At 42.6% G+C, this 13,680-nt stretch overlaps 1 protein-coding gene across 1 annotated transcript in view; it reads left to right on the forward strand.

Moving 5' to 3' along the window:
- The window catches only part of MAP2 (microtubule associated protein 2), a 213,858-nt gene that overhangs the window by 179,253 nt on the left and 20,925 nt on the right, over window positions 1–13,680 (forward strand). The window contains 4 exon segments of the mRNA XM_050339292.1: window positions 247–453; window positions 843–977; window positions 6,541–6,602; window positions 11,988–12,141. Coding sequence (XP_050195249.1) covers window positions 247–453; window positions 843–977; window positions 6,541–6,602; window positions 11,988–12,141 — 558 coding nt within the window.

Here is a 13,680-nt window from a genome sequence, read left to right on the forward strand (position 1 = left end):
GTGTGCATTATCCTTTCTGTTTTGTCTGTTGAATATTTTTGCTTCCAAATCATAGTGATTGAAAAGCAAAATTATTACAGTTATAATAGTAATCTCAGCATGTTTCAGAAAAATGGTAAAATAGTCTGCCTTTTTTTATTGATTGTCTGCTCTGTCTTCAACTATTTTTACCCTGCTCCACCACAGTATTGTTAACATTTGTTACTAATCTTTTGTTTGTTGTTACAATTTGCTCTGATCCTACAGATGATGATAGGAGCATCATGACTGAACAGTTAGAGACTGTTCCTAAAGAGGAGAAGGCAGAGAGAGAATTGCGAAGATCATCTCTCGATAAGCATAAAAAAGAGAAACCTTTTAAAACTGGGAGAGGCAGGATTTCTACTCCTGAAAGGAAAATAGCTAAAAAGGAACCTAGCACACTCTCCAGAGATGAAGTGAGAAGGAAAAAAGGTTCATATACCACTCCCTATTACAGTTTTTTTTTTTTTAATTTGTTTTATTTTCTTACTATTTTACGGTTACTCTGTTGTAGATGATGTGCACCGTAACAGTATTAATGGTGGTGTTTTTTAATGAGATGTTGTACAAATATGTGAGGAGCCATGTGCAAGGCTCACTGCTCCATTGGTCCCATTTCATTATAGACATCCCCTCTGACCCCCGGGTAATGCATCTGAGTTAATGCACTGGCGCTTCCCCTCCTGCCACGTGGCCCCCGGTGGAAGCGGCGCGTTGGGTCGGAGCTGTGGAGCAGTGGGCCTGCCTCTTGATGTATCATAATGAAACTGTTTGCTGGGTTGTTTCCTGATTCTGTGTTTCTGTGTTCTTTTTGTCCATAGCAGTGTATAAGAAAGCTGAACTTGCTAAAAAAACTGAAGTTCAGGCCCACTCTCCCTCCAGGAAAATCATTTTAAAACCTGCTATCAAATATACTAGACCAACTCATCTCTCCTGTGTTAAACGGAAGCAGACAGGTGACTGCATTCTGTTCAGTTATGCAATGTGGCTGGCAAACATAGACATTTTCTTTTGTAAATCTCATGGCTGTAGCAGGTTCTCTATTATTTTTTTTTCTTCCGAGAATATAAATCTTCACAAATAGTTGGTTGTTTTGGTTTGGGTTTTTTTGGCTGTATTTTTTTGGTTTTTTTTTGGTTGGTTGGTTGTGTTTTTTTAGTGTTTTGTACCATTTTTTCTTCTTTCTTTTCTGGTATTTGTTTGTTTATTTGGTGGAGGCCATGATCATGTATGCTTGTCATTGCTTGGGCCTCCAAGTGCTGTTGTTTTAACTTGGCATCGTGCTTAGAGTGTGGTGTTCTAGGAATCTCTACTCATCATTTTATTCTTTTTTTTTTTAAATGACTTTTTTTTCTGGTGGGAAAATGTTGACAGCTTAAACCATGGTATGCATTTCCATTATTTTGCTTTTTTACTCTCATGCATAATAAGAAGTGTTTCAGACTTATATTCTTGCTGATTGATGTTCTCTGCATTGACAATTCCCAATCTGATGTTTATGCTGTACAGTCAAAATCCACAGGGGGAGTCCAGCCACGTGCAGCATGGAGCTGAGAGAGAAGAAATCTGGGCTCATACTACGAAATGCATTCCAAGCAAAAATCTTACTATTTGGTAGAGGAAGATGAAAGGAAGAAACAAATGATTCCTGTTACAACTTGATAGGTGTATCATTATTTGGAGGACCAAAAGATCTCTTTCAGCATTATCTTCATATTATTCATTGTTCCTGTGAATTCAGGGTGGAAGGATGAATATCTTGACTTATTTGGTGATCTTAAAAAAAATGCCCAGCTAAAAGAGGCCAGGTTTTCTGTCATGTAGCACAAACACATGCTGCAGTGGGTGTTTGAGTGAAACCAGGGCTATTAACAGAAGAACAGTGCAGAACTGCATAGGCCTCTTCTCATGGCTTAGAAATGAACAGGAGGATTTATTACACGTCCTATGGTTAAACAGAGCAATACCAAAAGTGTTCCTAGGAAGTCATTCCCGTCTAGTTTTACACCACTGAGTCACTCCTGTTCTAAATTAGACCAGACTCAGCAGGGAGGTCTGACTAGTGAAAATACAGTAAGATATGCAAAGTATAAGATAGGCAGATATTTCTTAAGAAGATATGCTGATAAGAAGTTATGCAAGGGTAGGTTTAATGTCAAACCTCAGCTGTGTGAAGGTTGTGTTATCTACTGGTTGTCTTTCATTACAGAATATGCTGAGTTGGAAGGGACCCACAAGGATCACCAAGTCCAGCTCTTAGCCCTGCACAGGACCCATCCCCAAGAGTCACACCATGTGCCTGAGAGCATTGTCCAAATGCTTCTTGAACTCTGTCAGACTTGGTGCTGTGACCACTGCCCTGGGGAGCCTGTTCAGTGCCCAAACACCCTCTAGGGGAGGGACCTCTTCCAATTATCCAACCTGAACCTCCCCTGACACAACTTCAGGCCATCCCCTCAGGTCCTGTCACTGATCACCACAGAGCAGAGATCAGTGCCTGCCCCTCCTCTGCCCATCATGAGGAAGTCGTAACTGCAGTGAGGTCTCCCCTCAGTCTCCTCTTCTCCAGCTGAACAGACCACCAAGTACCCTCAGCCACTCCTCATACGGCTTCACCTCAAGGCCCGTCACCGTCTTTATTTGGATGCTAATAGCTGAATATCTTTCTTACATTGCAGTGCCCAAAACTGTCACAATATTCCAGGTGAGGCCATCCCAGTGCAGAGCAGAGCAGGACAATCTCCTCCCTGGCCAGGCTGGTGATGCTTTGCCTGATGCTCCCCAGGACATGGTTGGCCCTCCTGGCTGCCAGGGCACTGCTGACTCGTGGCCAACTGGCCATCAACCAGGACCCCCATGTCCCTTTCCTTGGCACTGCTTTCCAACGTCTCATTCCCCAGTCTGTCTGTATATCTGGTGTTACCCCATCCCAGGTGGAGAATCCGACACTTCCCCTTGTTGAACTTCCTCTGGGTGGTGACTGCCCAGCCCTCTAATTTGTCAAGGTCTCCCTTCAGGTCTTTCTGCCTTCAAGGGTGTCAACAGCTCCTCCCAACTTTGTGTCGTCTGCAAACCTGCTCAGTGTGCCTTCCAGTCCTGCATCCAAGTCATTTGTGAAGATGTTGAAGAGCATGTCACTTGACCTTGCTTCCACTGGGCATACACCTTCCTTTTTTGCCTTATTTCCAAGGGAAGATCCCTGTTTAGCCAAGCCAGCCTTCTGCCTCTCCTTGTTGACTTCTGACATTCGGGAATTGCTGCTCCTGTGCCTTCAGGAGGTGATGTTTGAAAAGTGACCAGCACTGATGCACCCCAGCACATGCAAAAACATTTTGCCAGGGGATCTTATTAATTCCCTGAGCAGCCTGAAATCTGCTCTCCTCATGTCCAGAGTTGAGGTTTTGCTGACACTTTTCCTCCTGTCAACAGAGATTTTAAACTTAATCACTTCATGGTCACTGTGGCCAGGACGGCCACTAATCTGTGCTCTGCTCATGAGATCAGCTCTCTTGACACACAGCAGGTCAAGGAGGGCATCTTTTTGAGTCAGCCTCCCTAAGGCACCACACCTTGCTCTTGTGACTGAATCTGGTCCTTTTACTTGCCCCTCTCAGGAGAAATGGAGTGAGGGAAGGAAAGGCTGGTCCATGCCCCTCTGCGTTGCACTGATGGCTCCTCCTCGGTTTGCAGTCTCTGGGCTCCCCTGACTTTTGCTCTGGACCAGAACTACCCAAGAGTGAGGAACACAGAAAAGGATTAAAACAACCCTTCTTGCTTTCTCTCACTGTGTGCTGAAGCACAGCTTGAAAGCTCAGAAGTCACGACCCATAATTCACATGTTCTTTCAAAAGCCCCAGGGAGTTCAGTAAGCTGTGGAAATGGGGGGAAAATAATGTAGGCTTTTTAGTGTTCTCAACTTCATCTAGACCTCTACAGCCATGTGGTCATGCTGTTTTGCCCTCAAGTATTTTACCACTACCTCCTCTGAGTTACTCTGGCCCAGAGCATCCTGGAGAGGCCTGAGTCATACAAATGGACTTGCATAAGGAAATCTGTGCCTTAAATGTGCGCTGCCTGGCAACAGTCAGAGCTTTTTCTCTCTCACTCCAATACACAGTAAAGCAGATTTATTAGTCAAAATGAAAAATACAATACAAAAACTACCTTCCCATACCTTTAAATCCTGAGGTGGAAAGCAGCCAAAATGATGGACATAAAACTAATGTGGCTTGAACTTTGAGGTTTGAGCTCTAAAGCAGAGGAGCTTGAACCATGCCACGAAGAGAACAAAAATATCTCTTAGAATATCTCAGCATCCTCATTGTTGCTGGAAAATTTACAGTATCCATTATTTTCTTCTACCTCATATTTTTGTGCTTCCTGATGGGACTTGAGGAGAAGCCATGCGAAAGAGTGCAAAGCTGGGTGATACTCCAAGAGTGCAGGTGGCCCATATGTTAACTTGTGTATGCCTGAGCTTATCCCTAACCTTGTATCCCTGTCATTCAGCTCTTTCCAGGGATCTCAAATCTAGAAGGACATTGTCTCTCTCCCATTTTCCTTTTCTTCTAAAATCTTGCACCATTTCTTGAAGCCAGTTTTGACTGTCAGTGCTTCCTATTTGGAGTGGTCTTGTCAGCTTTAGTGACCCCTGGCTAGTGCAGCCCCCCCAAAGTCACTTGGCAGTGTAGTCTATAGAGCTTTGAGTGTGTGGCAGTCAGTTGAAACCTCCATGTTGCATTTATTATGACTAAAATGAAACATGTCCAGTTATAAGATACAAATGTCTACCAAAAAAAGTTGATACTTGCTTTTATTTTCTGTGTAGTGGCCCCAAAAATTACATCTTTCCCCTAATGCCCCTTTAGTACTAGAAAAAAAAAAATTCCCATGTCACTGGTAAGCACTGGTAAATGCCAGATCAACATATCCACGAGGGAGGGGCTGCTTTTTGAGAGGCTCATCCTTGAGATTTGAAAAAGAAACCGTATGGCCAGTCCTGAGGAAAGAGTTGTGGAGTCTTTGCCTTTACTGGTTTGCCCATGAGGGAAACCCCAGCCTGGGTTGTTTTGTCAGAGGCTGTGAAACGCCACTGCAGTTGTGCCATCAGAGGAGTGCTGATGATGGCATGGCCAGGACAGTGACCTGGCTGTGACACCTCCTCTGCTCCTTGTCTTCAGTTCTGGGGTCACAGCCCTGAGGTAAAACGTGTTTGTTTAGTATTTAAGCAAGAGGGCGTGTAGAGATCTTGAGTTCAGGTGACGAAGTTGTGGTGTTTTCAGGTACATCAGCACAAGCAGCACAGCTCTTCTTTCCACTTCATAGTGGTGACTGGTTAGTGTACAGTGCCAGAGGAAGGAGGAAAGAAGCTATTTGTGATTATTTAATTAGAGAAGAGATGCAAAACAGACCCAAACCAGCAGTAACAGATGTCATAAGGTGTGACATGGAAGGGCTGCGCTGTATTTATCCCTGTTACAAATTCAGAAGAACTGAAGTGCACAGTTATATATTCTTTTCCTCCTCACAGGTTTTCTCTCCTACTCCTCGATTTTCTAAGAGTGTATATGTATATTAAGAGGGCAGAACTAGAGCGGCAAGTGTGACAGAAAACCAGGGATAATCTCATTACAGCTGGGAACCACACTGGAAAAGGAAAAAATTAACCCGACCTGTCCTGTATGAGCCATTAGGGTTGGTTTTAGAGTTGGAAAACAGTTGGGTTCAAAGCAGAAGGTTGTCATTTGTGAAGGCTGTCCTTGCTTCTGTGTTTACCAAGGGCATCCTGGCACAGGTGCCAGATGATTTCACATCCAGTTTTTGTGTGGTGCATCGTTTCCTGAGTGGCAGCACTGGGGTGAAGCTAATAACCTGCTTTCCAAAAAGCTGCCCCATTCAAAAACTTGAGATGGAATCTTAAGTCAAAAAGAAAAATCTTACCCCCAACCTCATTGTATCAGATAAATGAAATACTGAATCAACATACTTGATGTCCCAGATATAAATTGGATTTCAAAAGTCTGGGGGCTTAGTTGACCTTGTTGACACAACTAGGATGATAATTCAGCAGTGACTTTCTCTCTTTCCATTAGGAATGTTGGCTAATATTTTAGAGGCCTCTCTTAAAATTTTAGTTTTGGATGACTTGAAGGTGCCTGATTTTCAGAGGACGGTCCTGAAAATCAGGATGCAAAGTTGTCTGAGGATCAACCTTCAGACCAGAGACTCTTTTAGCTGTCAGCTATTTCCTGAACTTTTTTCTTTTAGTTTCTAGGCTTTAGGGAACATGAATACAAAATTTCAGTTTGTTTGAAACATGTAGAATACCATTTTACCTCAAGTAAGATGAATACAGGAAATTACTAAGTACACTTCTGCATACAGTTCACTGAGAGTAATTCACAAAGTACTTGCTTTGCACACTAGTTCCAAGGCATTTAATTGTTCTAATAAGTGTACTAAATAGAAATGCTTCTTATTATTGTTTTTAACTGTCAAGTCTTTCTTTGGGTTTCTTAGCAGCAGGTGGTGAAACAAACCAGGCTCCTGGTGTATTTAAACAAGCAAAGGAAAAACTCTCAGTGAGTAAAATCATCTTATTGTTCATCTTTATAATCTCCTTTTGTCCTTATTTCACTTTTGTGTGTGTGTGTGTTAATTCAGTAAGTAATTGTGTGTGCCATTTAAAATTGGTTTGTCTTATTCATTCTTCATTGAAAAGGGTAATTAAAACCACCTTTCCTGAATAACCTCTGAAGCACAGTAGTAGTTGGTGACGGTTTACAGATCTGTGGGGGCCACACAGACTCCAAACTGCAGGAGTTGGAGTCTGATCAGCATTTTGAGCCACGTCATCCTGTGGGATCAGCTGTGTACCTTGGCCCTTTCTGCAGGGCCCAGCCTGTATTGCAACCTTGTTCGATTGCTGGGAAGGCAGAAATCCTTCTCCAGGACTCACTCTGTGTCTCCTGATGCACCATTCCATAGCCAGGAGTTCTGCAGAGGCCATGCCTGTGTGGAAGTCAGTGGCCAGCAGAATTTAGAAGTGATTCAGTGCTTAGAGAGTGGCCATTTCCTGGGCTGGTGATTGCTGTCTGTGTTCTAACCTGAGTTACGTGCCTTGCCTCCAACTGCTCTACAACCTGTTCTGCCCCCTTTGCCTGGCACTCCTCAGCAAATGCTGCCTTACTCTGTGCTGACCCTGCACTCTTTCTGTCCCATCAATCCCAAATCCGCAGGAAATCAACCTCCATACAACCTCCCCTATGCAAATATTTTTTCTGTGGCACTGACACATGCTAATTCACATCTGCAGCACAATACTTTGTCGTTGTCAGCCATCATTAACAAGTAAGAAGTTCCTTAGGATTCCTCTAAATTTCCTAGTATATTTCCCAATGTATTCCTTGTCTGATTCGTTTCATCCATTAAAGCAGATAGTCAGTTCTTTGGGGAACAGAAAGCTCTGTCACATGAAGTGCTGCACACTATTTGTGAATTGTAAGAAATTGTTAGCGCTGAGAGCAGCATAAGGCTTTGGAGGAGCCATGGTTTTTCAGGTCTGGCCCATTTCAGACCCGTAACTGGGAAACTGTTAGAGCTTCTTTACAAGTACAGTAAGAAATACCTGGGTGGATTTCTGAGCTGAGTCAACAGGATGTTTTATTACTGTCTTTTCTTGGGGGACGATCAAGATATAAGAGAGTCAATACTTGCCCATTTTCAATGCTCATGGAGTGCTCTAAGCATAAACATTGCAAAATCATTCTGTGCAATGATCATTCTATACACCTTTCTTTTTCCTACCCCTTGTGTTCTAGCAAAGATTAGAAGTCTGTCCCCTGCTTATCTGTTCTCCCTGTTATCTCACCTCTCTGATTGCTACACTCACACAACTCCTGGACATTTTCTCTTCTGTGCCTTGTCTTTGTGTCTGCTTTTATAAAGATCTCTCCCTTTTTTTTGTTTTTCTCTTTTCTTTGGGATTTTCAGCTTTTATGTCCTTCAAGTGCAGCCTTTTCCTCTCCACTGGTAATGTTAGATCATCCAACCCAGTCAGTTTTGTTGTGCATGTTCAGACTGCAGTTTACACACTGCTTTGCAGAACAAATTCAGGGAAGGCTGAGCAGTTCCATCTGCTGGAAGGAGCTGTGTACCTGCAGTTCACAGCAAGATGATGAAAACACTTGTCCTATGTCAGGAGCACCTCTAAAATAAAGTGAGGGTTCTGCATCTCCACTTCAGCAATCCGTGAGTTTCAGTCAGGGTTACATAGATCTTGTTGGGCAGCTGGCCCTTCCAGTAACAAAGGTCATGGGCTGTTAACAGAAGCAGCACTGTGCGCAAAGCACAGGCAGGGACTGAGATGTGGTTTCTTTGCTTGTTCTGCCATCTTTGAGCATGTTACTAAGTCTGGTTGGGCCAGATTCTGCCACTGTGACTGATGCTAAAAAGTGCCTTGCTCCCTAGATAACATGGGGGGATCTAGACTGTGATAGTCTCAGAGCAGTGCTCTGACTCAAGGTCATGCCTTTTCCCCAGCTGTTCCACTGGCAGATCTCAGTGTCATCCATCTTTAGCATGCCCATTAGATCCAGGTATTCATGGAGAACGCTGTGCCATACGAGTGAAAAGGATGATGTCTCTGGGACTAAAATCTTAGCCTGTAAGAGATTTCCAACCTCATTACAGGGGAAACATGTTGCATGACCCACAAATTGAAAAAGGCAGAAACCACTGAATGAACAAGTGGACCTGAGACTGTGCATGCTTAGTTACATCTCCAGTTAAGAAAGCCATCTGAAAAGTGTTCACAGAATGTCTGCTTCTTGGGGCCACCCAGCACAGATACACTGCTCCCACAGAGCTTCAGCATAACAAACACCTTAGTGGGTTTGTAAATAGGGTCCAAAGTTTCACAGGTGGATGAGACCCATAAATTGAACTATGACAAACCAGTTGAAGTCTAGAGATGTGACAGGAACACATATTTTATAGTTTCTGTGTAAAATAATTATTCACTGGTTTTATTCTGTTTATTTTCAAACAGTAAAATATGTATTGAAAGAGGCATAAATATGTCAGAAAACTCTTTCTAGGAACATATTCTTGATAGTAAAAGCACTTCCATCCTTTGAACTAATTCCTTGTCTTGCTACTTGCTATGGATGATGGCATCCAATAGAACTCCTCTCAGCTTTGTTATAGGACTGGAATTGTTTGTTAGGCAGTTCTGCAGCTTTTAATCATGTGGGTGATGTCATGGATGACATTCAGCACACTAGTCTCAGTTTGACATAGGTTGGGTATGTAGCTTAAGCCAGAGGCCTGTCAGGGCTGGACTGCCCATTCTTTTCTCATTTTCTAATAAAGACAAAGAGCAACTCATACACCTTTTCTGGTCATTGAGAAAGTCTAGGGGATGGACTTAGATCAAATGCCAAGTTTTCTGTGGCTCAAATTCTGTACAAATCCCAGAATGACTTGCTCATTGGGATTGTTCATATGTGTAATTTCATGTTAGTATGACTAAAGAGAGAATCAAGACTACCAAGGTAACACCCAAGCAATTGTTCTTTGCAGTATCAGTTGTATCTGTGGGAGAGAAAAAAGTATTGCTTAAGCAAGTAGTCCTGTTCTGTCTCAAGAGAATTCCTTTTTATAATGCAGTTAGGTGCTCCTAATTGTCAACAAAGATTTTCTGTCTGTCCTGTTGGGTTTTAATTGTTCTTTCAATGGGATGTTGTTACTCAGAAACAAACAAGAATCTGTTCACAATGACGTATCACGTCAGCCTTTCAACCACGTAAGGTTTCCTTATGCCAGGACTCCACACTGTCACTGTAGATTTATGGATTTCTGTGGAGTGACACCAAATGCACAGAATGCAGGATCTGTGTGCAGTAGGGATTTTGCCTGTACACAGTTGCACAAGAAGCAATACTTGTCTTGTCCTCTTGCTGGTGTGGGAATATAACTGTTACAACATTACTTTTAAGATTCCCAGTGTTTTATTCTTGACCATAACCTGGAGGGATACATTTCAAATGCACAGCTTTAAAGGACTAGGATCTCTTGGTGTTCCTGTAGGTTTGCATTTGTTTCTAATGCAGCCAAGCAGCAGTTGTACCAGTTAAATGTAACTCCTGGCACTGGTTTTATCCTATTAACACAAGACCAAAATAGCATCTGGAGAAAAAGGCACTTCCTCGACTCAGTAACTCAGACCCAGATGACTTCAGTAAACAATACAAAACTGAAAATTCCATGCAAGTCAGATCTGCATAGGCACATTACCAGACACAGGAAAAGTATTAATTCATAGCTCAGCTTTTTATTTTTGGTCCATGTTGTGTGCATTTTCCTTTTGTCTGGCTTCATGTTGTGTTTTCTTTTGTTTGTTTTCTCATGACTAGACTGCTTCTTTGTCAAAGATTCCTGCCTCAAAGTCTAGAGCAAAGTCATTGCTTCCTCCAAGACCCAGCTCAGCTTGCTCATTAACCACTAAAAGGGCCACTATTCTCGATACAGACAGTTACTTTGTTCAGCCCTCCTCAGCAGGCCCAAGAGACTCAAAAACAGATGCTAAGGTAAGGTAGCAGAGTTTGGAGAGAGAGGTCGGAGACTGTAGGTAAACTCCATGGATCATATTTTCTACCCACTGAATTTGAGTAATTCTTTGTGAAGCTTACATGGGGTTACTTACATCCAGTGGCAGGAAAACTGATTATCAGGCTGCAAGACCTGTGCTAGAAAATGGATAAAATCGAAGGAGATTCATCAGAGGAAACAGAAGTGACAGAAGTTATAACTAGAAGGACATATCTTCTTTCTGTGGATGATATGGGTGCTGCTTTATTGACTGCTAAGAAGTTACACCTGTTTGCATGTGAGTAAGTGGTAAAGAACAGCAGGACTGATTTGCCTTCCAAGTTTAAAAAAACATGCAATTTTCAACCAGTTAATATTCTTTGAAATCTAATTCAGTCCCCAGTGTAGGAGGAAACAGTTCTAATCACCAGCAATAAGGGCAGAATCCAAATGCTCTAGGAATCAAACTTAGTCAACGCATAGGACTTTGTTGGAGAAGTTGCAGGATAAGTTTAAAAACATGTTTGGCAGTCCATCCCACCTTCCCTGTACTTACGTTTCACTTGTGTTTGAAATCTACATCATGGTGATTTACTATCCCCATTTAAAATTTGTTTTCACTATAGACTTCCATTTTCTTTGTAATACGGTGCTTGCTGTGTCCTGTACTGGTTGGGATCATCATCATTTGTTTTTGGGAGGAATATCTGTTTGTGCAAGACTGTCTTTGGCTGCACATCCCCTAAGTCCAAAAATATTCTAATATACATGTCCATTGCTCCAATGGTAAAGAGAGGTTTACTCTACCATGGTAAAGAGAAGGTATGCACTTATTTCAAAAAGGAAACATTTTTAGTATAGAAGGAAATAAAACACTAGGATTGATAATGCTGAACTGAAAAAAAAAATGTTCTCCATAAAAAAATTACATGTTTGTGTTCAAAAATGAAAAAATCACAAGAATCTACTGTGGGGTATATTCTTGGCACCCATAGTGCAGTTACTTTGCAGGTAAACTCAGAAATGAATTTCACACTTGAGCTTAAGAAAATTCTTTTACTTTGAACTTGAATTTGCATTAAAAGAAAATCTTTTTAAGAGCCCAGTGTGGAATCCAGCCATATTTAGATCCAAGAGTGTCCATTTGTGTCTTGTGTAGCTCAGAAGATGAGTGTTTGGTGTTTAGATGCAGTAAAGAAGCATCAAGGAGCAAAGCAGAGCATGGAGGGGGACCAGCTCCCCACGGGTTCCTGTGTGAGGAGTAAACTAAGCCCATAGGATGAGGTTTCCCTCTCTGTATACAGACTGAGAGAAATCACAGGCCACAGAGTGAGTTTTGAAAACTAAACCTTCCTTTTTTATTTTACTGCTGTTAGGATGGAGTAAGCAAGAGTCCCGAGAAGCGTTCCTCTCTACCGAGACCTTCCTCTATCCTTCCTCCTCGACGAGGTGCATCAGGAGACCGAGACAGAGAGGACAACTCTCTCTCCCTCACAGCTTCTCTTTCCTCCTCAGTACGACGGACCACCCGTATGTTTTTTTGCATATTAACCTTCTCCTGCTGTTGTGGGTGCTCCACCCTTGTTGGGTTTGTCTCATTGCCGTAGCATGATGTGTGCCTGCCTTTGACACTGAGGAGTAGGTCTAGGGTGTGCTGATGGAAATCAGAGCCCCACAGACTGGTTTTGTTCAGATACCAAGTGCCTGAAACCAGGGGCAGGATGCACCTGCAATGCCCAGAGCCACGACTGCTGCCCAGACTAATCACTGATAGTAGAAAATGCCTTTGCAACGAGCACAGAGCTGGGGGAAGTATTTAACACACAGCACTTACAAACAGCAGCAAGAAATAACGAGTCAAAACTGAAGTAGGCAACAGGATATATTCTGAGGGATCTTGGAAAAGTGAACGTGATAGTTACAGTCATTAATTTGCTGCTTCCCGATAATTATCTCCCTGTGCTCTAATCCTAGGGTAAAATCTCTGCTGAGAATTGAGATGTTAGCTAGCAGAGTGACTCACTGGGGGAAGCTGGGATACTGAACCAGCCAGGTCCTTTTATGAGGACCAAAGATACCAGATCACAAGCGAAAAGGAATTACAGGTCAAAGAGAATTTTACCAAAACCCCCAGAATTTTTAGCTAGATTTGCATTCAGCCCAGGCCTCAGAACCCACATGTGGCTTCCTGCTTTCCAATAAGAATTCCTCTATTTTCTCTCTTTAGAAACCAATTCAACCCTTTTTAAGATAACTTAAGAGAAGTAGATTATTAATTCTGAAAAAAAAAAAAAGTCCTTTGAAATTCTTGTGTGATGCTCCAAGAGTAAAACAGAGACCCTTTGTAAGCAGAGTGCCCCCCAGCTGCCACAGCAGCCCATTCTTCTCACTAAGAGTGAGAGGCCATTGAGCATTTGCCAGTGCAGTAAAGGGCTAAGGAAAGAAAAATAAATACACCAAAGCTGCAAGGAGATGGGGGAAAAAATAATTCCCTGCCTGTCTCAGTTAGTATAGTGAGAGGCTTTAGGGTTGGTTTGGAAAGAAAAAAAAGTGTTCAGGGAAACTGGAGGCCAGGGGAGTATGTTCAGTGTGTCTGATGAACAGTGTAGAGCAAAGAGTGTCTCCCAGACCCCAGGGGCAGCAGTGCATTGGGTTTGGGCCACCCCCATTGCATAAACAGAACAATTAGGAAATAACTTTAAATAAGAATTTACTTAGTCCTACTGGATGCTTTAGAGAGGCCCACTGGATGTATAATTCCTGAACATCTTAAGGTGAAACGTAACGTGGCCATTTGGCATTAAGGTTCCCAGGCTTGGGGGGCTGCTTTGGTCTTTCTCTCCCTCAGTATTCTCAGTGAAGCTTTGCTTTAAGCAGCACAAGGAGATATTTCGGCTTCTGTTTATTTATATTCGAGAGTTAGGAGCAGAGCTGGCTGCAGAAAGCACAACTAAGCTGATCCTTCTGCTCAGTGAAAAGGACTGGCAATGCCATAAACACTCAATGAAGGTGCTACAAAATGATACAGTTGTTTGAGGGGTTTTTAATTTGCATGTAGATGTATCTAGA

Source organism: Myiozetetes cayanensis, unplaced genomic scaffold, assembly GCF_022539395.1.
Source record: "Myiozetetes cayanensis isolate MyiCay16 unplaced genomic scaffold, myiCay2020 scf9, whole genome shotgun sequence".
NCBI lineage: Eukaryota > Metazoa > Chordata > Aves > Passeriformes > Tyrannidae > Myiozetetes > Myiozetetes cayanensis.